The sequence below is a fragment of the Engraulis encrasicolus genome, chromosome 21 (genome assembly GCF_034702125.1).
Source record: "Engraulis encrasicolus isolate BLACKSEA-1 chromosome 21, IST_EnEncr_1.0, whole genome shotgun sequence".
Taxonomy (NCBI): Eukaryota; Metazoa; Chordata; class Actinopteri; order Clupeiformes; family Engraulidae; genus Engraulis; species Engraulis encrasicolus.
Genome location: NC_085877.1, coordinates 28,579,635 through 28,601,386, shown reverse-complemented (window position 1 = coordinate 28,601,386; position 21,752 = coordinate 28,579,635). Strand labels below are relative to the sequence as shown.

Genomic DNA, 21,752 nt, shown 5'->3' with positions numbered 1-21,752 from the left:
ATGAGACTGACAGTTATTTTCAGTGGCGGCAGAGTGTTGGTTCAGTTACTGCATGAAGTGACAGTTATTTTCAGTGTTCTATTAAGTGTTGGCTGAGTCACGGTAACCAGTGTTCCAGCCGAGCCGACTCTCCGCCGACAGTGCCGACATTCTGCCAAGACCGGGCCGACTGTTCTTAACGGTTTTTGCTACCTGGGTAAATGCTAACATGAAAGACTACAATCTACTACATGCTTCCGCTTCCGCTGAAGAACTCTATTTAGGTCTACCCGCAATTCTGAAATGGCCCATGTCTATGATTGGAGGACTTTTACCGCCCTCGGATGAATTTGAAGTAGATTCGAATTAAAAAAGGTTCCCCACCCCTGCTAGACCAATGAAAGCCTTTCTCATTCATCGCGAGCTTGAATGGCGTTGCCGCTCAAGTTTACAACCAATGGAATCCACTCTTGGTTTCAATGTATCCAACCAGATCCCCCGGAAACCCATAAGTAACAACCGGCTTGTCTTGTAGCCAATGAAACATCGCTTCTTTCCCGGTAGGCGCGGAAAAGGCTTTTCTTTTTTTCCAAATCCATTTGGCCGACGCCATTTCAGAAAGTGAAACAGGAGACAACAGCTCTACAAAACCTGTGTGGATTGTGCTAATCATTTTTAGTCTTTAACTCTTGGTGAGTATTTTTATGCGAGAGATTTTTGTCATTCCGCTTTTTCATTTTTTTTTCTGACACTGACCTATCTTTGGAGCGTTTTTTGTTAGTATTTTTAATGCATTTTTCTGGCTAGTGCGTTGGCTGGGTTGATTTAGTGGCGTACATTTTGTGATGCAGCAGTAGCAGTCGACTGGTAACGACTGGCTCGGTTGAACAACATCATTTTTGTTTGTTTTTGTTTTTCAGAACGAGTTTTTTCTTCTTTTGCCCTTGTGGTCATGCAATAAGTCCATAGGCCTACTTTGCGCCATCGAAGCATATATCAATGTGGGCGTTGGTTTTGTAGAGGCACGTTTCGAGCACGAGGGGCTCTGCATTTTTATATTTTTTTCGTGTGGAAATAGAATTGTTTTTCAACCAGACTGTTTGTCCTGCCAGTGTGGTTTGCTGAAGGACGTTGGCCAATAACGAGGTGGTCGACCATTGTGGTGTAACCCTTTCCTCCCCGGGTAGCCTACTTTTTGTTTTGTCGTGTAAGCTCTGCAGGCCTTGAATGAGACTGTCAGATGACGTAATTTTGGAGAGAGATTTTCTTCTCAGTGTTTTCAGGATATTTTTCCTTTTTTCCCCTTTTATGCATTTTTTTGTTCTTCTAAACGGACCACCAGAATTCTTTGCCATTTTGCTGTAGCCACCATGGAGTGTTTTGGGACTTAAAATTATGCTGCAAGTGTAAATTGTGGTTGTGATGTTTGCTTTGTTGCATTACTTTAATCCCCATTAAAGTGACAAAAAGCCATAATGAAGCTGTGTTCAACATTAATGCATTAGTTATTTTTGGTGGAAATGCATGAACCCAACCAGTTCACATAAGAGGAGAGATTAGCAGGTCAATAGATGGATCAAGGCACCTCCACTGAGTTACAGCCAGGCATTTTCTGTCAGCTAGAAGTGAACTTGGCTTGATGTGTGTCTTCGTAATATTGAGCAGTAGGCCTACCCGTACTAGAGGTGTGATGAGTTGCCAACAATAGCAGGCGTATTTCTGGTCCTTAAGGTCAACATCAAAAGTTAACTGATTAATTGCACCCATTGGTTTAGATAGTTGGAAATCCAGACAAACACAAAGTTTGAGTGGCGCACTGTGTGAAATGTACACAATATGCACGTTCCATAAATAATGTATTATACATCATCAGTATTATCACACATCACTTTTCTTGTTATTATTATTATTATTATTATTATTTCTGATGGTAAGCATGAAGGTCACATTCTGTGCCAAACTATAACAATCTGTAACTTAGTTTCTGTTCAGCTGCTTACTAAGTCCTACAACGTGGGAGTATGTGGCTCCTCCTGACGTGTGGCTGATATGGTAGCGAACTTAAATTTAAAACGAATGTGGACAGTTGACATAGAGCTACACATGTGGTCTAGTGTGGAGCTCTGCAGTGAGGAAACCCTTATTTCATTTCAGATAAAACTTCTTATTAATTCTGTAACCATTCAGTTGCCCTGGAACTCTTCCGAAAGTGGAAGGTTAAATAGTTGTTTTCCAAGTAAACAAAGTATATTTTCTTACTCTAGCTAATTTTATATGTGAAAGCCCAAAATTTCAATTGGTAACTTGTCAGATTCTGCTAATTGTTTTACAGTACATTTTCGTTTGGCACATACGTGTTATTCCTGCTTTATTACAAATCTTTTTTTTCCTCAAATCATAAAAGCTACCACAACACCCTATGGAATATTGGTTGTGTGTGACTTCCCCCACAGTTGGAAAATTCACATCAAGAAAAAACACATTTTTGCTAATGCTTTTTTCCCCTCTTCTTATAGTTTTGAGGAAGCTTTTTTGAGACAACACTGTAAGTCTGTATTTTTATGCCCCATCCACACCTTAATATCCACCACCTACCCTCACTAGAAATAATTTTGAAAAGAAAAATCCCCCTATAATAACCATAGATTTTGTGCCCAGTTTGACCACACCTTGATAGTTGTAGCTGACCCATGGTGTTGTGTTTGTTTGAGAATTGTTATTAGTGTTATTGGGCTCCCATTTATTTTGCCCCACAGAAATATGCTTCCTACGGCTACAATCCACTCCCAACTCGGTCCCTCACTAAGTGTTTGTGTGTCAACCTTCTGTAGCATATTAAAATGTCAAGCTGACTCAGAACATGGAATCCTAGAGCTTATTTTGAAGGGAGGAGACCGTAACAATGAAACACAAGATGGATAGCCAAATGTTCACTGGACATGCATGAGCATGTCACACATACAATGTATATGCACTATACTGTACACACTAGTCAAAACTCAAAAATTAATTTGATCCCAGTCATTTAAAATACAAACACGGTGAATGTCTGAAAAAATGAAGGTCTAATTGACCTTCTAATTGCATGCAAACCTCAACAGTGAAATGTTCTTCCTTAAATTCCCATTCTTAGAAAGTACTATAGTAACCTCAGCATTTAATCCTGCTATTATTCTTATCCTGCCATCCCAATTATACAATCTATATCCTGCTACCCCTATCCTCACTATTTAGTTAAAAGGTTACTACCATAAAAGCCATAGGACCTCATGACAAACCAAACGAACCAAATGAAACCAAATGTATGGCTACATTGAAATGGATGAAAATTGAATCAAGTGACCAGTAGAGTTAGCCAACGATGAAACTGAAGACACGCTCACACACCCACATTCCTGCAAATTTGTTACATGTGCACACAGTGATGGGTGTTAATACCATGGCATCATCAAATCCCCTCTGACATAAAACATGTATCATAGTTTTTCTGTGTCACTAATGTGCCCGCCAATAATTTTACCACCTGTGATATTTTGTGCAAAAAGGGTTGACTTACCCCCACAAATGTACCTTGTACTTTTAACCTGAACCCCTTCACCTGAATCCTAAGTGAGTGATAAAAAGTGATATAGGCACCATGCCGAACGCAACAACAATGCAAAATGAGTGTGATGTGATTATTTTGAAGTTGTCTTTTGTACTTAAGCATTTTGCTAGAACAAGCCAATTTAGTTAGTATAGAAAGTATAGTAGGCCTACACCTAGTATTTGAATATGTCCTTTCTGGGGTCGCAAGGGTGAGTCCAGAGTTGGCGGCTTCCCTACTGCCACTCTTTGCCCTATGGCCCCCTCTAGTGGGTATTATGGAGAATGAAATGTCAAAAAGATTGGCCTACACTTTCACATGATCATGAATGTGTCTACATGTCCACTACAGTTTTCTCAGGAGGTGAGGAAGCAAGCAAAGTACAGTAGTGAATTGCTCAAAAATCATGAATTGAGTAATATGGTTATGTCCATTTATGGAACAATGTAGACCTTCATGTTTTCACACATCCAGTGATTTCAGGGGTAGGTAGGAGAAATGTTTCTCTCCCCACTGGCACCACTTGAGGGCAGTGTCGGGCACACCAAATTTCGCAAAGCATCCTTGGTATTCCAACCTAGGTGTTTGTCAGGTTATTTTTACATGCCCTTCTCCGCTTTTAGACTTTAGAAAGCAACCCCTGCCTCCCCTCCAGCCAATTCCACTCATCACCCCCCCCAAACCAAACCCTCCGAAACCCTTAATATCAATGACTACATTAAAATTAGATGGGTATGGAGACCAAAAATCCAATATATTGAATTAAATGGCAAATTCACTGAATAGAAAGCAACCCCTGTGTCCATTCTTTTTGTATTGCTATTAAAAACGGGCATTGCTTCACACCAACCAAGTTAGCCGCAGTGCACCACTGACCTGCACCTTCTCGTTGCTGACCTGCGCCCCACAATAACCACCCCCCTCTTCTCTCCCACAGAATCAGTGACAGGCAGACGAGCCCGCAGAGTCAAACGATACAATGGAGTGAGTGCTGTCTGTTTACACCCCAACCTGTTGTTGTGCTATCTTTGCTCAAATGAATAACCTGAATAACCTCAGTACAATGTTTCAGCGCCGAACATTACACATTTTTATCAAAGGTGACATAAAGGACATAGGCATTACATTTAGGGTCATTCTTAATTAGCAGAAGGCAGGTGGTGCAACCACTGCTACTACCACTATTGTATGGGTCACATTGTATTATGATTGAGTTATATACATATAAAAGAAACATTCAGTCCATGTGAATGAAACGTTGTACTAGTGATCAATGTACCCACTTAAAGCAATGGTGACATTAGCTGTGGCTGTGCCATCCTGATGTCTGCTCTTAAATACTTCAGTGAGCCTTTAGCAGAAAGTATTCTCTAAAGCGACATACAGAAGGGGGACATAATCGGCTATAAATGTGTGGAAGAATGGAACAAACACATGGGGGAGAGAGACTTTGCTGCGAAAAAGCAAATTTACTCAAAGCACCACATATACTGTGTACGCATGTCATTGACAATTGGTTGTTTGGAAAGCAGCCAACTAAAATAAAGTGTGTGTGCGTGTGTGCGTGCTGCCCTGAAAACATGGATGCATAGCCTGAGCCTGCCAAAGTTTGGTTAAGGTGGCCATCTTGTGAAATTGAACCAGAGCCAAACAATTCCATTCATTTCATTCATTAATTTCAATAATTCGATTGTAGCTTCTACCAGTAGAATACAGAGGCATTCCATGGACGCGGGTTAGGCCCTCTCTCTGGAAACCCAGTTTACAAGGCAACTTTGCCAGACTATGTTCGAAGAGCTCTGTTGTCGCTATTGGTGGCTGATATCACCAGCAGGGCTTGACACTGGCACCTGCCAACCGGCCAAATGCTGGTAAAACGTGGCTGTGGCTGGTAACAATTTCAGTGTCACTAGCCACTTAGGCAGATAGCTTATTCTATGGTATGCTATATCAGAATAGCGTATATTCGGCACTTTGCCCCTTGTGTATCAATTGTCCAGCTCAGTTTCAATTTTTTTTTTTTTTCATGTAGAAACCCATGCACTCATCTTCTTGCTTTCAGCACCTCATCTTCTGAGGTTAGAGGTACAGCATCATGATAAATAAAATAAAATCAAATTTGTGGCTAGTAGAGTAGCTGGACGGCTAGTGACTCGGGAAAGCCGCTAGCCCCAGTGGCCGGCAAGCGAAAAAGTTACTGTCAAGCCCTGATCACCAGGTGTACCTGACTACAGACAATTGTTGGTTGTTAGGGAAGGCAGACTGCTGAAAAGACATAATAATATGCACGTCATGGTAACAAATGGTTAGACCAGTCTAATGAAGGGGATTTAGGTTAGGCATGCCCCTAAATGTAGGAGAATTGCACACATGCTACACATTAGGCCTGGATCTCAACAGGTGTTCAAAATGTCTTGGTTGATGTTTTGGTTGTGGTGGTGACTGGTGAGTTTGGAGCTGGCTCAGTCTCCTGTTCAATAATGGAAGTTTGCAGATTCAAATGTTCAATTGAGCATAAATCCATGTAATGGAGTGTTATGGGTAGTTTTCGCAAGAATTATGTGCAGCAACAGTTATGGGCAGCAGCATATATTGTTTGCCTCTGTTACACAACACCTAAATGTCGCTGGTAAAGTTACTGGTGGCCAGGTAATTCAGTATATTCACTCTGTCTACTGTCCACTACTACCCGTTCTCTCTTTCTTCTTCTGCATAATCATTCTCTTTTTGGGTCATATTCTACATATACACCTGGGAATGAATGTCTGTCTACTTAACACCCCACCTCGCCTGGATATTTTCATTTCATTCATACTTCATTTCGTCCTACTGACCTTTCCTGTCTTGTTGATGTTCACATTTTATCTCTGCTTTCATGGTTTTTCTTTCTTTCTTTCTTTCTTTCTTTCTTTCTTTCTTTCTTTCTTTCTTTCTTTCTTTCTTTCTTTCTTTCTTTCTTTCTTTCTTTCTTTCTTCTCCATTCTGTCTCTGTCCTTCTTTGTGTCTGTCTGTCACTCACATATACTCCTTCCTTTCCTTTATTCCACTCACTCACTTATTTCTTTCTCATTCTCCCTTTCTCAACCACTCTCGACTTGTATTCCCATCTTTCCCTGGCCCTCATCATTTCTTTCTCCCCCATCTCTCCCTCTTTCTCTCTCTGCCACTTTTTTACATGTAACTCTGTTTCTCTCTCTCTCCCTCTCTCCCTCTCTCTCTCTCTCTCTCTCTCTCTCTCTCTCTCTCTCTCTCTCTCTCAGCCACTCCTTTACATGTTACTCTGTTTACCTCCCCCCCCCCACCCCTCTCTGTCCTCTCCCCCCTCACCTCACCTCCAGTCTATCTCCCACCGGCAGCAGCCACAGTAGTCTGATGGCCAGCAACGTGACCAATAAGACGGACCCACGCTCGCTCAACTCCCGCCTCTTCATTGGCAACCTCAACACCATGCTGGTGACCAAGGTCTAGAATGACTTTTATTCTTACTTAGAAACCATCAACCTGTTTATGGCCTCATGGTTATAATATTGTGTATTTTGACTTTTTATGATGTATATTGATATGCGCTGTGCTAAATAAATATATTGTGGCCAGCCCTGGCCTAATGGTTGGGGAGACGGTCTTAAAATGAGAGGCTTGCTGTTTCAAATCCCACCCTTACCTCTCCCCACATCTCCATCCATGGCTTAAGTGCCCCTGAGCAAGGCACCTAACCCCACATTGCTCCAGGGACTGTAACCAATATGCTGTAAATAACTTTGTCACTACTTAATGAAATGGAACTAAACTTCAAGTTTCTAACTTCAAAGGCGGACGTGGAGGCCATCTTCGGGAAGTACGGCAAGGTCGTGGGCTGCTCGGTTCATAAGGGCTACGCCTTCGTGCAGTTCGCCAGTGAGCGTAACGCCCGCGCCGCCGTGGCCGGAGAGGACGGACGCATGGTGGTCGGGCAGGTGCTCGGTGAGTGACGATTGTGTTTTTTATTATTTGCTATTTTAGGTTGTTTTTTGTTGGGGGTTGCCTTCATTTTATTTATTTTTTTCATTGACCCGGGTTTTATATAGCTAGGATCAGGGTCCTAAAATAACACCAGCCAACCGGCCAAATGCTGGTGAAAATTCAGTTTGGCTGGTAGAAAAGACCAATTTAGGAGCCACTTTGACTCATTAGTGAGTGTGAGTTTGGCTAGTAAGATTAACATCTACTAGCCATTTTGGCTGGTGGTGAAAAGAGTTCATTTAGAGCCCTGGCTAGGATTATCCCACTGGTGAGACTGAGCGTCTCTTCTACCACTCCTCTTTCTGATATATTGCCTAGGGGGCCCCTCCTACTTAAGTACTACTGAAGAGTTTTTGGGAAAAGTCCAGATTATTAGGATGGTGAAGAGCGACAGGAAAGTAGTGGGGGAGAGATAGGGAAGCGTTGGCAAATGACCATGGCCGGAATCGAACCTGGGTCTCCCTGGGCAATGCTGCCCGCAATGTTGCCCGGTATATGCGTATTGGCACGCAGCACACACAATTTTGTGCTCAGTTGTTTGAGAAGGCGAAGGTATTGGGTGAATTTACTTTGAATGAGAATTTTTTTAAAGAAGTGTAAGGCTGTAACGATACACCCAACCCACGATTCGGTTTGTATCACGATATATGACCCACGGTTCGATATGCCCCACGATTTTATTATTTTTTTAAGGGAAAAAAATAAGAAGAAAATAAGTTATGGGCTATATTTATATATAGGCCTATGCTTTCTTTTTGCATTTACCTGCCTATATATGTTGCAGATATAGGCCTACCACTGCAACCTGTTCCCCAGGTGTTGACATCAAAGCACAACACAGAGAAATAAGGGATATTAGTTCACCAAGGAAAAATAGGCTTATTACAAATAGGCTTAGATCATATCATGCTAAGATGCTGACCATGTGTGAGAGACAGAGATGGAGAGAGAGAAGGGTCAGGGTTCCAGTATAGGTAGGCCTATAGCCTATAGGCCTAACTCTCACATTGTCAAACATTATCCAATTAATATCCAAACATTAACTGAAAACAACACTGGTAATATTTCGTCAGGAAACATGTTGTATTAAGTTACTTACAGAAATGCAACACTTAATTTCGATGTTTAATATTTTTGTAACTGTTTTGATCGTGCAGCAGCGCGCACGCGCTTATACAAACAAAACTCGAAATGAACCTCAGTTATGTTCTCAGTATGCAACTCGCACGTTGTCTTTTGTTTGGTTTTGTGATTTGACATTTTGAAATGGAGCATGTTTTCGCTAGACAGGCTTTCAATGCTGCCTAATATCCACATCGACCTCAACGTTCGCCCGACTTCAGACGCTCTTATGAGCGTATAGTTCTAGAGCTCTTTCAAAGCTCTTTCAAATTTGGGCAGGCGGAGCATCTCGCTCTCTCGCATTCTTTCTCTCTCTCCGCTCAACGTCTATCTCCACTCAACATACATCGGCGCATGCATGAATCAAAAACATCTTCACACGTTTGATAAAGCCTTCTTGGTCTGTTGTTCATTTCTGTGCTTTACCTTCCGACGTTTGCCCAAGTTTTTTGTCTCACGGTCGCGGAGGTTGCCCAGGCAATGAATAACAACCAATGCACGTGCTGCTGGTTGGACGGAACATTTTACAGGAGAGCGGGGTGAATGGAAGTGTTACTCGCTCATGTGCGCCCCATTTCTAATTGTCTTTGAGCGCATATAGGCTACAAGCATTAAGCGCATATGCAAGCATTTGCCTGTATCCTGCTGTTTTCTAGACTGAGGGGTAACAACTTTAAAAGGGCGCATCGCGATTCTGCGAGGAAGGTTCGCGATAGGGGTTCGTGGGTCTGCGTACCGCGATCCCTCGGTTCGATGCAATATCGTTACAGCCTTAAAGAAGTGGTCATCCTGCATAGTCCAGACCCACTCTTGAACCTACAACCTCACAGCAAATTCTGGTATTGGAGCCAGATGCACTGCCAAGTGAGCCAAAAGCTGGGAGCAGCGCTGTGTGCATTCGTCGTGTAATGGAATTGGACTGTAGATCACAGGGTTGCAGGTTCAATTCCCACCCTTGATGAGTGGAGGTGCAAAACGCACACCAGAAACAGAGGTGCTGGCAACCAGAAAATACAATTGCAGGAGGAGAGAAGTGCCGCACACTCTCAAGTTAAATAAACAATTTTTAATGTGACAACGTTTCGGCCTGTCGGCCTTCTTCAGGTCGACAGGCCGAAACGTTGTCACATTAAAGGTCACCTGAAGAAGGCCGAAACGTTGTCACATTAAAAATTATTTATTTAACTTGAGAGTGTGCGGCATTTCTCAATTCCCACCCTTACCAATCCCTTCCTCACTCCATGGCTACAGTGTCCTTGAACAAGGCACCTATCCTCCAACTGCTCCAGGGGCTGTAACCAATACACTGTAATATCTAGTGTTTTGTAATGTAATGTAAAAAAATCAGTAGCATATCTGTATATGTGACTTCAGGAGGGAGGTTTTCATTTTAAGTAATTCCCCCTTGGCGTCCCAGGGCTTGGTGTACAAGCCTTTCTTCGGTTCTCCAGTGTGGCAAGCGATTTTAATATTTTGGATGTTTCTTATTGCAATTGTGCCATGATGAAGCTGAAGTATTTTTCTGATGTTCTCCGCAGATATTAATCTGGTGAGCGAGCCCAAGGCCCATCGGCCGACCACCACCAAGCGCTCAGCAGGCGACGTGTACAGGTGGGCGCCTTGGGCACAAACCCAGCACTATTTCTATCTATTCACGTTTCATTGGTGGGGGTTGGGTCTGGTATTGCATTGACCCTCTCTGCCTGTTTGTCTATTTGTGTACACACACACGCGCACGCGCATCAGGGGGACAGGTTACTATCTTTGATTGCTAGTTTTTGCATTTTTAATTTGTGTTGGTTCAGTTTTATATTTAATTAAATATAAACTTGTAAATGTAAATCTTGAGATGTAATTAGATGTAAATCTAATCTCTCTCTCTCTCTCTCTCTCTCTCTCTCTCTCTCTCTCTCTCTCTCTCTGTCTCTCTCCTACTTTAGCTCAGCAACGGATGTGTACAGGTAAGCAACTTTGTTCACATGTTGATATGCATTTTTCCATTCATTCACCCTGATGCTAATTGTTGACGCAGTTAGGCCTACATGTAAGTCTTTAGATGTACTGTAAATCTAATATATCTCTCTCTCTCCTACTGTAGCTCAACGTTCGATCTGGATTATGACTTCCAAAGAGACTACTATGACAGGTGAGCACAGCTTTTGCATCAGCGGAGTGTGATATAAAAAAAAATCATACATTTTCATTTCTCCGTTTATGTTCTGCGTCATTTTTTCCTTGCTTAACCTATTTTAGCCTAAGGCACCTGCAAAAAACGCCTGCTGAATGCCTAAGCCCTTTTTGGGAAAAAGGTGCCCTCTGCTTATTAAAACCTACATTTCTCCGCCTGTGAAACACATAAACACATGCAATAAGTTGCATTAAAAATCTAGGACCGTCATGTTGCATTCAGCTCTAACATAGGCTACATTCAGTTCATTCTGTTCTAACGCCCACATTTTTAATACAAAAAAATTAGCCTGAATGCAATGTATATGTCGCTCCAGGCGCCAAAGGTCAAACCACGTATGAGCGAATCTGTGCGTGACGTCACTATTTACATTGCTCATTCTTCCGTGTGGCAAGAAAGAGCTTAGTCGCTTCGCCTTGGGTTGTGAAAACACTACAAAACACACCCAGAAGGTAAGCCTCGTGACTTATTGAAGAGCTGTGCAATGAAATCTAGTTCCATATCCAGGGCTGATAGTATTCAGGCTGCATGCCTGATTTCAGGCTTGACAGAGTTTGCAAAAATAAAAACATTGATAATAATTAGCCATTAGGTTATTCTTATCTCAGAAAGTGTTACGGGTTCAGGGTTTTCTTCTACTATCAGGCTTGAATAATGGTCATACACACAGGCTATTAAATGTTTGAATAATGTGTCAAAATAGGCCTACGTTACGTCACTATGCAGTATCTTGTCGTCGTCGTTAGAGCAGGGGGAAAAGTTCAGGCTCAGGATGATTTTTTTTCACTATCACCCCTGCATATCACACCCGGTATAATTATTATCTCCATCATATTTCTAAAACGTCTGAAATATGGGAAAGACTCGTAGCCATCAGAAACCTAGCTGGCTCCGAGTTGCATACACACTCACGGTAGCCCTACATCACATCAACATTACAAAGTAAAGACCGTTATTCACAATGGTTTTAGGCAACCTAGGGTAGTGTTCATCTGTTTGGTGTAACAGCTTGCTTTTATGACAAGTGGAATACACTGGAATCTGATCTTGACGTTAGCTAGCAAGCTAACAAAATAGCTAGTTTCCCAGAGCTATGAATTGTGCTCTGCACGTTTTCCCTTCATTTGTCCACGTTAAGTAACTGATATTGCAAGTAACTTTTCACATTTTGGTGTGCATTCGGTATGCAAACAGCTATATAATAAAATGAAAATCAGCTTAGCAAATTCCAATGTTTGGGCTTGCAGCTGGTGACGGTAGATAATGATAGCCTTATCCCGGGTGTTGTGTGGAACTAGATTTCATTGCACAGTTCTTTAATGAGTCATGAGGCTTATCTGGGTGTGTTTGTGACATGAAAAACGATTGTACTGTGCATTTATGTTACCAACTACACAGCTAACTCTCAGAAACAAAACTGGTTTGTCTGTTGATGCAATGTCTCGATTGAACATCTGGATAAGACCTTCAGTGACACACTGTTTTAAGCACATTCCATACCTGGCCAAATCTTCAATTAGCTAAATAAATTGAGACCATAACCCAACATAACCAATAGCCTATGTTGTATAACAAGTCATGTGATATTTCTGGCTAAGTTTCTGCCGAGATGTGAGGTTTCATGCTAGGGATTTCGCATTGTACCCGAATAGAGAATGCTGTTATCTCAGCTCTTTTTGCCACCCAGCATTTCTGGTGCATGCACAGGTTTGCGCACAGCATGTTTACAAGATTTACCCATACGCAGCATCAGGCTAAAATATGTTAACCCAACTGCACTTTGATTGACATTACTTGGGTAAAACGTATTAAAAACATAATTTTTTTGTTGTTGAAAATTATCAATACTTAATGCAAAGTTAAGGAATGCCACAACGTTTCTCAGAGGGGCCCAGATGTCATATTTTAGTCAGTTCATAATATCCAGCCTACATAATTTCCCTATCAAGCGACAGGAGATTAATTCAAAAGCGAGTGTTCATGCAACACCAGACATCCCATGCCATCTCTCTTAGCGCATTCAGGCCGACTGAGAACCGTGCTGGAGCCCGTTCCCGCACCTTATCGCGAACCGGCCGTCGTGTTCACGCCACAGATATTTGCGTTCGCGAACCGGAAAGTTGGTTCGCAATGCGAACTGCAAAATACTAGGTTTTTCTCTGCGAACCGTGACGACAGCGTGGCCGTCAGCAGGTTCATCCGGGTAACAGTCACGTGCGGAAAAAGCCCGGTATGAACACGGGCGGTTCGCTGACAAGCACTTTAGTGCCGAACATAACTGGTGCGGGCACCGGCTCCGGCTCCGTTCTGGTCGGCCTGAAAGCCCTATCTGAGGATCAGGATGAGCACCAGGGATGGACTGGGACCACGAACCGGCCCGGGCATTTATGGCATAGACCAGCCCCTCACCCCACCACCCTCATACTACAATTATGATGGCCTCAATCCACTGTATATTATTATTAGGGTGTACTGATGGGCCGCCCCCATCTAAATTGTGGGCCGGTCTCTAACAGCGGTTAAAAAAAAAAACAAGCAAAAGCATCGGCCCCTGATGACTGTTGGCCCACTGGGAAAAAAGTCCTGTATGCCAGATTACCAGTCCAGCCCTGATGAGCACCCTGTTTCCATCACACAACCCAATCCACAAAAACCTCCCCTTCCAACTGGTAGGCAGCTGGCGTGTGTGTGCTCTTGTGTGTGTCTGTGTGTGTGCGTTTGCTGCATATGTTGCGTGTCAGAGCGGAAATCTTTTCATGATCTCAACAGCTGCTCCTGTTTGCTGTCCCACCCCCATTTTGCTGGAGTTCTAGTTCTCTCTCTCTCTCTCTCTCTCTCTCTCTCTCTCTCTCTCTCTCTCTCTCTCTCTCTCTCTCTCTCTCTCTCTCTCTCTGTCTCTCTCTGTCTCTCTCTGTCTCTCTCTCTCTCTGCCTCTGCCTCTGCCTCTGCCTCTGCCTCTGCAAACAGCATTTGCTCTGTACTCATTCACTTGAGCCCAGTACATGGAAGGAATTACAAATGGATGCATGTAGTATCATTTATTCCCCTGTCTTTGAAAGTATCTATACGGATGTGTGTACTGAAGGAAAAATGTGTTCATTTCATAATGAATGTTTATTGTCATGGAATATTTTTATGTCACTTTGGATGAATGTCATTCTACCCTTAATAAGCCAGTATCACAGATGTTCATATCATGTTGCCTGTTGAAAAGGATGCCAAGTAGCACAACTCGGCGTAGTAGAATATTAGTAAACCTCGCTGTCAAGACCCCAAAAGGATTTTGAGACCAGAGTTGTGTGTAGACCACTTCCTGGGGAAGGCCGACCAGGCAATTACGCCTGTGGTGCAAATCCATTGTAACATTCATAGACTACATGATTTTCCACATACCTGTAAGTTAGTGTGTGTTTCTGTTTGTGTGTGTGTGTGTGTGTGTGTGTGTGTGTGTGTGTGTGTGTGTGTGTGTGTGTGTGTGTGTGTGTGTGTGTGTGTGTGTGTGTGTGTGTGTGTGTGTGTGTGTGTGTGTGTGTGTGTTTACTAGGGCTGTAACGATGCACTCAACTCATGATTCAGTTTGTATCACGATTCATGACATTCGGTTCGATACACCCTGACCACACGATTTCACATTTGCCAACATTATAAACTTTATGAAATAGAAATTATGATGGTTTATAGGTAGAATAGATTACAAGAGGCTACTAATAATTTCAAAAAGTTTCTATATAATAATGAGGATGCTTGGAAGCACTATCACTTCATATCCTGTGGTTGTTTCCTGGGGTGTATCAAAACGTTAAAAGGGCGTATCACGATACTGCCTCCTTGTATCACGATACATTATCGTGACTCTGTGCATCATGATTTCTTGGTTCGATACAATATCGTTACAGCCCTAGTGTTTTACTCTGCTGGTGTCTCTTCAAACAGGATGTACTCGTACCCCTCGCAAGTTCCTCCCCCTCCCCCACGACCCGTCCCGCGGGCGGTCATCCCGTCCAAGAGGATGCGCGTCAGCATGAGCGGAGGTGGGGGCAGCCGCCGCAACAGGAGCAGCATCTCCTCCTCCAAGAACAGCCAGCACACGTCACGCACCAGCACCAGCACCAGCACAAGTACGTATACATGGATTGGCAGTGTTTGTAAACATGATATTGTGAGGAGGGGCAGCCAACCACGTGAGCAATTTTTTTGACTGACAGCGGTTTCCAACAATCAGAGGTTGAGTTGAGCGCAGTTAGTTTCGCGCAGTCAGGGGAAAACAGAAATGTAGAACCCGTGTATACAGAAATGCGCACACACACACACGCAATAGGAGCAACATGTCCTCATCCAAGAACAGTCAAAAAGATGAGGCGCACACAAGGCTTGCAGGTTCAAAAAGTGTATTGTGTCCGACAAATTAACAAAAGAAGTCAACGGAAAATATCTGGAGCTACAAACGTTTCAGATCTAGTCCATTATCAATGTCTCCAGTAGACATTGGAGACATTGATAATGGACTAGATCCGAAACGTTTGTAGCAGTCTTTTTGACTGTCCTAGTATCACTATTTTTGGTGAGCAGTCGCATCAAGCAACAAGCGATCCTAAGTTAAGGCGCAGGCGCCAACTTTCTTTGTTTCCTCATCCAAGAACAGCCAGCACACATCCTGCGCCAGCACAAGTACTGTATGTACACACACAGAAACACATACTATATACACACACACACACACACACACTACACACTCTAGCAACAGGAACAGCCTGATCTAATCCAAGAACAGCCAGCAGACATCCAGCACAAGTACGTACGCAAACATACCACACACGCACACGCGCACACGGTTACACATACAGACACGGTTACACATACAGACACGGTTACACACACAGTTACACATACAGACGATACACAATAGCAACAACAGTCTTTCCTCCTCAAAGCGCAATCGGCACACATCACACACATGAAGAAGGCGCAGACTCTCAGCACAATTACGCACACATGCACTTACAGTACATACAGTGAGTTGAGGGTGCAGCTGGTGGAACAGCCTCTTCTCCTTAAAAAAAAAAACATCCAGCACACATCACAGACCACAAGTTTGCACAACATACAGACATGCATGCACACATCACAAATGGACAGCTGATGCAACAACAGCCTCTCCTTTAGTACAGCTGTCACAAATCGTGGACCAGCACAGTAACGCACTGTTCTGTAAGATGATGCAAAGACGCACAAACCCAGAACCATGGAAGTAAGAGTTTGGCGAATCCCATTGACCTCAGTGTTCCATTTTCATACAACAATGGTGGTACATGGACCCTTTGCCACACACATTGCCATTGACAGGATTCCAAAATAGTTCCAGGAAGTGAGCATTGAAAACAGAAAGTGCAGTAAAAGAAAATGTCATTCATTTTTACTTCATCTTTTGTTTCTTATGCAGTGGTTCTGTGTTAGTCTCTCCAGAAAAGGAAGCCACTGCCTAGAATTATTTGAATCTACGTGAATCACGTCACCAACCGGTTTCCTGTACCCCAGTTGTCACAACTCTGAATTACATGGCTCTGTGCAAACCCAAACATGCAAGTAAACTGTCTCGCCTCCAAGTGCAACCAGTCAGCACACATTTAGAGAGGAGCACTGTCAGTATCCACTGTAGGCTCTGCTCTTTTCGTTACAGACACGCGCACACCCACATATTTTGGGGGATATGTCACCCGGCAAAGTCATGCACACAGGCACCTTGTTTTCAGAACAGCTGACGCTGCTGGAATTGCTGTCACGACCCTCTTCTCTTTTGAGGAAGTAAGGCTAATACCTCGAACCTGCAACATACCAGTGAATGCAACAGTTCAGGCATGGGAGGCACAGGCTGATGGCTCAGCACTACCAATACTGTATGAGGCTTCGGAAGGGAGGTGCATCATACTGCGGAACTCTACTCCAGTGTTTCCCAACCTTTTTTGTGCCAAGGCACACTTTTTCCCTTGAAAAAATCTCGCGGCACACCACCAACCAAAAATGATGAAATAATGAAAACAAATTATTCTCTGATAAGAATGACTATATTGTTAATATAGGCGGCTACAAAGTGTCTTGAATAGCAATCAAACAAACACAAAACTGTATTTTTTTAGTCATATTTTACATTTCCTCTTTCAAATAAAAAGTGCACTTAATGTTCACTTCTTAAAGAAGCTATAAACTTCAAAGTAGGCCTACAATTTACAAATTGTTATTCTGTCCAAAAGCATTCTATTAGCAGGAATACAGAAAATAATGCTTATTCTGACAGTAGCAACATTTGGGAAATATTTCACAGAAGATGCGTACAAATATCAATCTCTGTATATTTTATTCACTTAATCTTAATGTGAAACCTATGCGTCTTTCACCTTTGGCTAAGACCCGCCCTAAAATGCTGTTTGACCACAATCACAGCGCTGCAAAAGGACGAGGTCGGTCAGAAGAAGTCGGACAGTTTGACAGCGCTCCATTAACTCAAAGCGGAAATCTCATGTTTTCAAAGAAATGCAAGATATTACGGTCATATTATTATTAAAAACTGATTGGAAATTGTGCCTGGGTGTTTGTGACAAAGGTGCAAGTTTCCCCGCGAGGTAACAGGAGGTAATCGCTTTCCCCTTTCCCTAAAACGGGGCTAATTATGCTTACCGGCAGTTGGATAGTCTGGCTTGAAGGGTCTCGGCATCCTCACACTCGACTAGAAAGCACGCGGACCAACAAACTACGTTGTGTGCTCAATCATGCCACCATCTCACTCGTTTAACTTTTCAGTAAGGTTGTAAGCAAAACACAAATCTGTTTCAGGGTAGGATTTTGGTTTTCTGACCTAATTAATGAAGAAACACCGCCAGCAAAGTTAACTATCAGTCACGTCAGGAGGATTGTTTTGACTAGCAGCTGATGGACGCTTTTTGTTTGGGCTACTGAAGATACATCAATGCAATTCGCTACCTGCTGCCACCGAGTGATAAGGAATTATTTCATGCTTAGGACGCCAGTCAACAGCAGACACTAGGCTACTAGAAAATGACATAGGCATTATTTGCTGATAATAACGATGAAATCAAAAAAAAAAATCCCCAAGAATTTTCCACGGCACACCTGATGATCTCTCACGGCACACTAGTGTGCCGCGGCACAGTGGTTGGGAAACACTGCTCTACTCTACCTTTTCTGTCTGTTTGTCTAATCTTCTTCTTCCACTCTACCTCCTCCTCCTGGTCTGCAGTGAAGGTAGATGACATGCAAAGCATCAAGAAGGAGCTGTCTCAGATCAAGCAGAAGGTGGACTACCTGCTGGAGAGCCTGGAGCGCATGGAGAAGGAGCACAGCAAGAAGACGCCTGGTAAGACAGCCCAGGGTGTTTACGCATGCCTGCGTACATGCATATACGTGTGTGTCTGTGTGTGTCTCTGTGTGTGTAAATGAGTTTGAGGCCATATAAATGTGTTTGCATTTGTGTTTGTTTGGGGTTTAAGCTTAGTTCAGACTGCTCCTTCAGTTGCAGGACACATACTGCCATTAGGGGGTGGCAGATCACGTACCCAAACAGCCACCTCTTTAGAGCTGAAAGGACCCCTTGCAGCGCTCAACGTATATTTCTCTCAGGCAAAATTGTCCGTGATCTGCCGCATAACCCCCCCCCCACACACACACACACACACACACACACACACACACGCACATACACGCGTGCACACACACCTACCTTAATGGGGCTCTCCCATTGCATTACATACGGTATTAACCCTGATGATGGCTAAAGAATACTTAACTGTGCCCACGGCAAAACAAACCCTAACCTTAACCTGTCTGTGAGGAAATGTTTTTACACTTTTTTTACTTAACACTGCTAGCATGCTACTACCTTAGTGGGGGCATCTGGCACCCCGCAATGGTTGTTTGGTGTGAACATAGTCACACACACACACACACACTCCTGTCTTGAGCAAAGATGTGGTGCTGTTTGCAGAGGGGAAGAGCGTGAAGCAGGAGGCCAGCTCCTCGTCTCCTCACACCACGGCCAAGAAGGAGCGCCAGAGTCCCGAGAGGAAGACCTACCAGGAGGAGGAAGAGGAGGAGGAGGAGGGAGACCTGCTGGACGACGAGGAAGAGGAGGAGGTGAAGGTGGAGGTGAGGAAGGGCTAAATTGTTTGCTTTAAAAGAGTGAGAAAACGAGCAGGAATTCTGAGGGCTTCAGGATGTTCACCTTTTTTCCACACACGTCGTTTATGTAAAATGAGGAATTTGGGATCTTTTATTAAGAATTTGAAGCTTGCAGGGGGTATTCAGTCATCCCACAGAAAGTAGTAAACCTTCCAAGAGGCAGGGCAACACCTGAGGCAAGGAGACAGGAGGACCAGGAAAAGATGGGAGAAAGTCGTGTGATTTTGGACTGTAAATGCGAGCATGTTTGCCTGGTTAACACCAGACCTAATCACAAGTGAGATTAGGTCTGGGGAGTTGCCTATTGTAAATTCCGTAGGGGAGAGAATACTTAGCTATTATCACCCAGTGAGCAGACTGAACGTCTTCTGATTGGCTGAGCAGGTGTCCTTTAGCGCAGTGGTGAATCTACTTTCTCACGAAGCCTTAGATCAACATATTAATAAATGAATACTTCAATGCTGGTAACCGGGTGATAAGCGGAATAGCGGCCTTCGAGGTGTCCCGATATCAAGGGAAAATGGACTTGGCGAAGCGAACAGCCCTTCGGCTGCGCCGTCGGGCTGTTTAGAACGCTCCGCCTCGTCCATTATTTCCCTTGATATCGGGACACCTCGTCGGCCGCTATTCCATACATATGACACACTGCCCTGCTCTCTGATTGGGCAGAGAAACTGTTAAGGTCGGAATGCTTGGCCTTTATGACACAGGGCCCATGATCCTGGACGTTATGAGTCATCCTCGCCAGACTGTCTCTCAGATCGAAACGATTGTGTAGAACTAAAGGTAGTATGGGAGTTCCCAGGCTACGAGCATGTTGGTTGACCCCAGTATTTGTTTGGGAACTGGCACAGTTCTGTCACAGTATGGCTTTGCTGTTTCATGACCCCCATCCCCCTTCCCCCATCTATATTCTGTCTGTCTGTTGTAGGCCAAGAGTCGCAGCAGGCAGGAGGAGAATGAAGATGAGGAAGAGGAGGAGGAGGAAGGAGAACAGGAGGAAGGAGAAGATGATGGTGACAGTGCCAGCGGCAGCGGAGAGCACTCTTAAAAAACACACATTTACACACACGCGCACACACACACACACACAAACAGACAAACCCACACCCCTCTTCACCCTCAATTCTGATTTACCTACAGCCCCAGGTAGAAACACACACACACACTCACACTGTTCAGTTCATGCAAGCAGACAAGCGTAGCTTAGGCCATTCACATGCACTGGTGTGTGTCTGTGTACCGCAAGCTGGAGCCGAAGGTTTCCTGCTGTTGGAACACACCTACAGTACACAAGTTGTTACATTTGATATTTTGGTGGCCCCTGTAAAAACTTTATCAGGGGACAAATGTGAAGATGTACACACAGGCAAACAGAGACACTAAAAAGACACTTCAGCCAGCTGCTTTATCTCATTCTCAATCCCCTTGTTGTCTCTATTTTGTGTGTTTAATACGTTCTTGTTTGTTTAATGATGGCAGAACGTTTGACATGGCCAGTGAATTGATGTTTATGACTTGAGAGGATTGGTTTGTTTGTTGTTGTTTTTTTGTTTACACTCGTTTTATTTGTTTGTCTTTTTGAACCTGAAAGAGCCCTTAACAGTTTCCATGGACTCTGCTCAGACACAATATTAAATGACGATTCATATAGAGACCTACAGGGGGCAGTGTTTGCTTCAGAGTGGACTTACAGTGGCAGTCTACATGGTTGAGAGGCTTGTGTGTGGTGTGTGATGTGTGTGAGAGATTGTTTGATAAGCTAAGAGGCAAACCGAATTGAATCGAAGCCAGCATACTTTGCAAAGTATCATTAATGCTCTGGCTTCTGATATGAAATTGTAACACTGTCACAACCTCTAAAGTGGTGTGAAACAAAAGGTTTTTGGCAGTGTGGTGTTTTTCATCTTTTTAATGTTATTTTTACATGCCTTGTCTCTTGTTTCCGTTCTTGGGCGTTCTGTCAAATATTTAAAGAAAAAAAATAAAGCAAAAGAAATTCTAACAATAATTCTCATTTTGGGCATGTTTGTGAAATTGTGGTAAAGTTTTGCTAACGTTACCAATTTGCCATTCTACAGCTGTGACTGTGATTTTAGGGCGTGTCGTTGAGTGTTACTGTTGCACCTTGCGGCAAAATGGCCCCCCAATGAAAAAGGACTTGAAAGGCTGGTTACGAAAGGGCAAGCATGTAGAGAGGGAAAGCATGTTGATACATTTGCACTTCTCTGCTCTTTCTCTCTTTCACTTATTCTCTGTTGCTCTTTATTTCCTCCCTTTTGTACTCCCTCCATCTTCTGCCCTCTCTCTGTCTCTCTCTCTGTCTCTCTCTCTCTCTCTCTCTCTCTCTCTCTCTCTGTCTCTGTGTCTGTCTCTCTCTCTCTCTCTCTCTCTCTCTCTCTCTCTCTCTCTCTCTCTCTCTCTCTCTCGCTCGCTCGCTCGCTCGCTCGCTCCCCTCCCTCCACACATTGCTTTTAACCTTTTTTGTTTTACTATATACACTGTTTTCTGTATCTATTCTTTTTCTTCTCTCTCTCGCTCTCTCTCTGGGATGTTGTTTTGATGGTGGTACTGCTGGCAGGGTTAGGCTGGTCCAGTTCTTTACGGGACAGGGTTATTGACTCGGTTTATCACTGAATGGCTCTCTGTCTGTCTGCCTCTCTCCCCGTGCCAACTAGGCTCGGCGTG

The 21,752-nt window shown here is 43.5% G+C and overlaps 1 protein-coding gene across 2 annotated transcripts; it reads left to right on the top strand.

Moving 5' to 3' along the window:
* The first annotated feature begins 354 nt into the window (after positions 1 to 354).
* On the top strand, positions 355 to 21,075 carry LOC134437080 (heterogeneous nuclear ribonucleoprotein C). 2 transcript variants are annotated; one of them, XM_063186526.1, is made up of 12 exons: positions 355 to 671; positions 2,496 to 2,524; positions 4,503 to 4,549; positions 6,904 to 7,027; positions 7,375 to 7,525; positions 10,225 to 10,297; positions 10,627 to 10,647; positions 10,785 to 10,832; positions 14,808 to 14,992; positions 18,127 to 18,243; positions 18,871 to 19,031; positions 19,996 to 21,075. In XM_063186526.1, exons 3-12 carry the CDS (start codon positions 4,545 to 4,547, stop codon positions 20,113 to 20,115), a joined length of 1,005 nt encoding a protein of 334 aa, XP_063042596.1. In that variant the 5' UTR covers positions 355 to 671; positions 2,496 to 2,524; positions 4,503 to 4,544; the 3' UTR covers positions 20,116 to 21,075. The 2 variants fall into 2 exon arrangements, with proteins under 2 accessions (XP_063042596.1, XP_063042595.1); XM_063186525.1 differs by lacking the exon at positions 2,496 to 2,524 and having other exon boundaries at positions 492 to 671.
* The last annotated feature ends 677 nt before the right edge of the window (positions 21,076 to 21,752 follow it).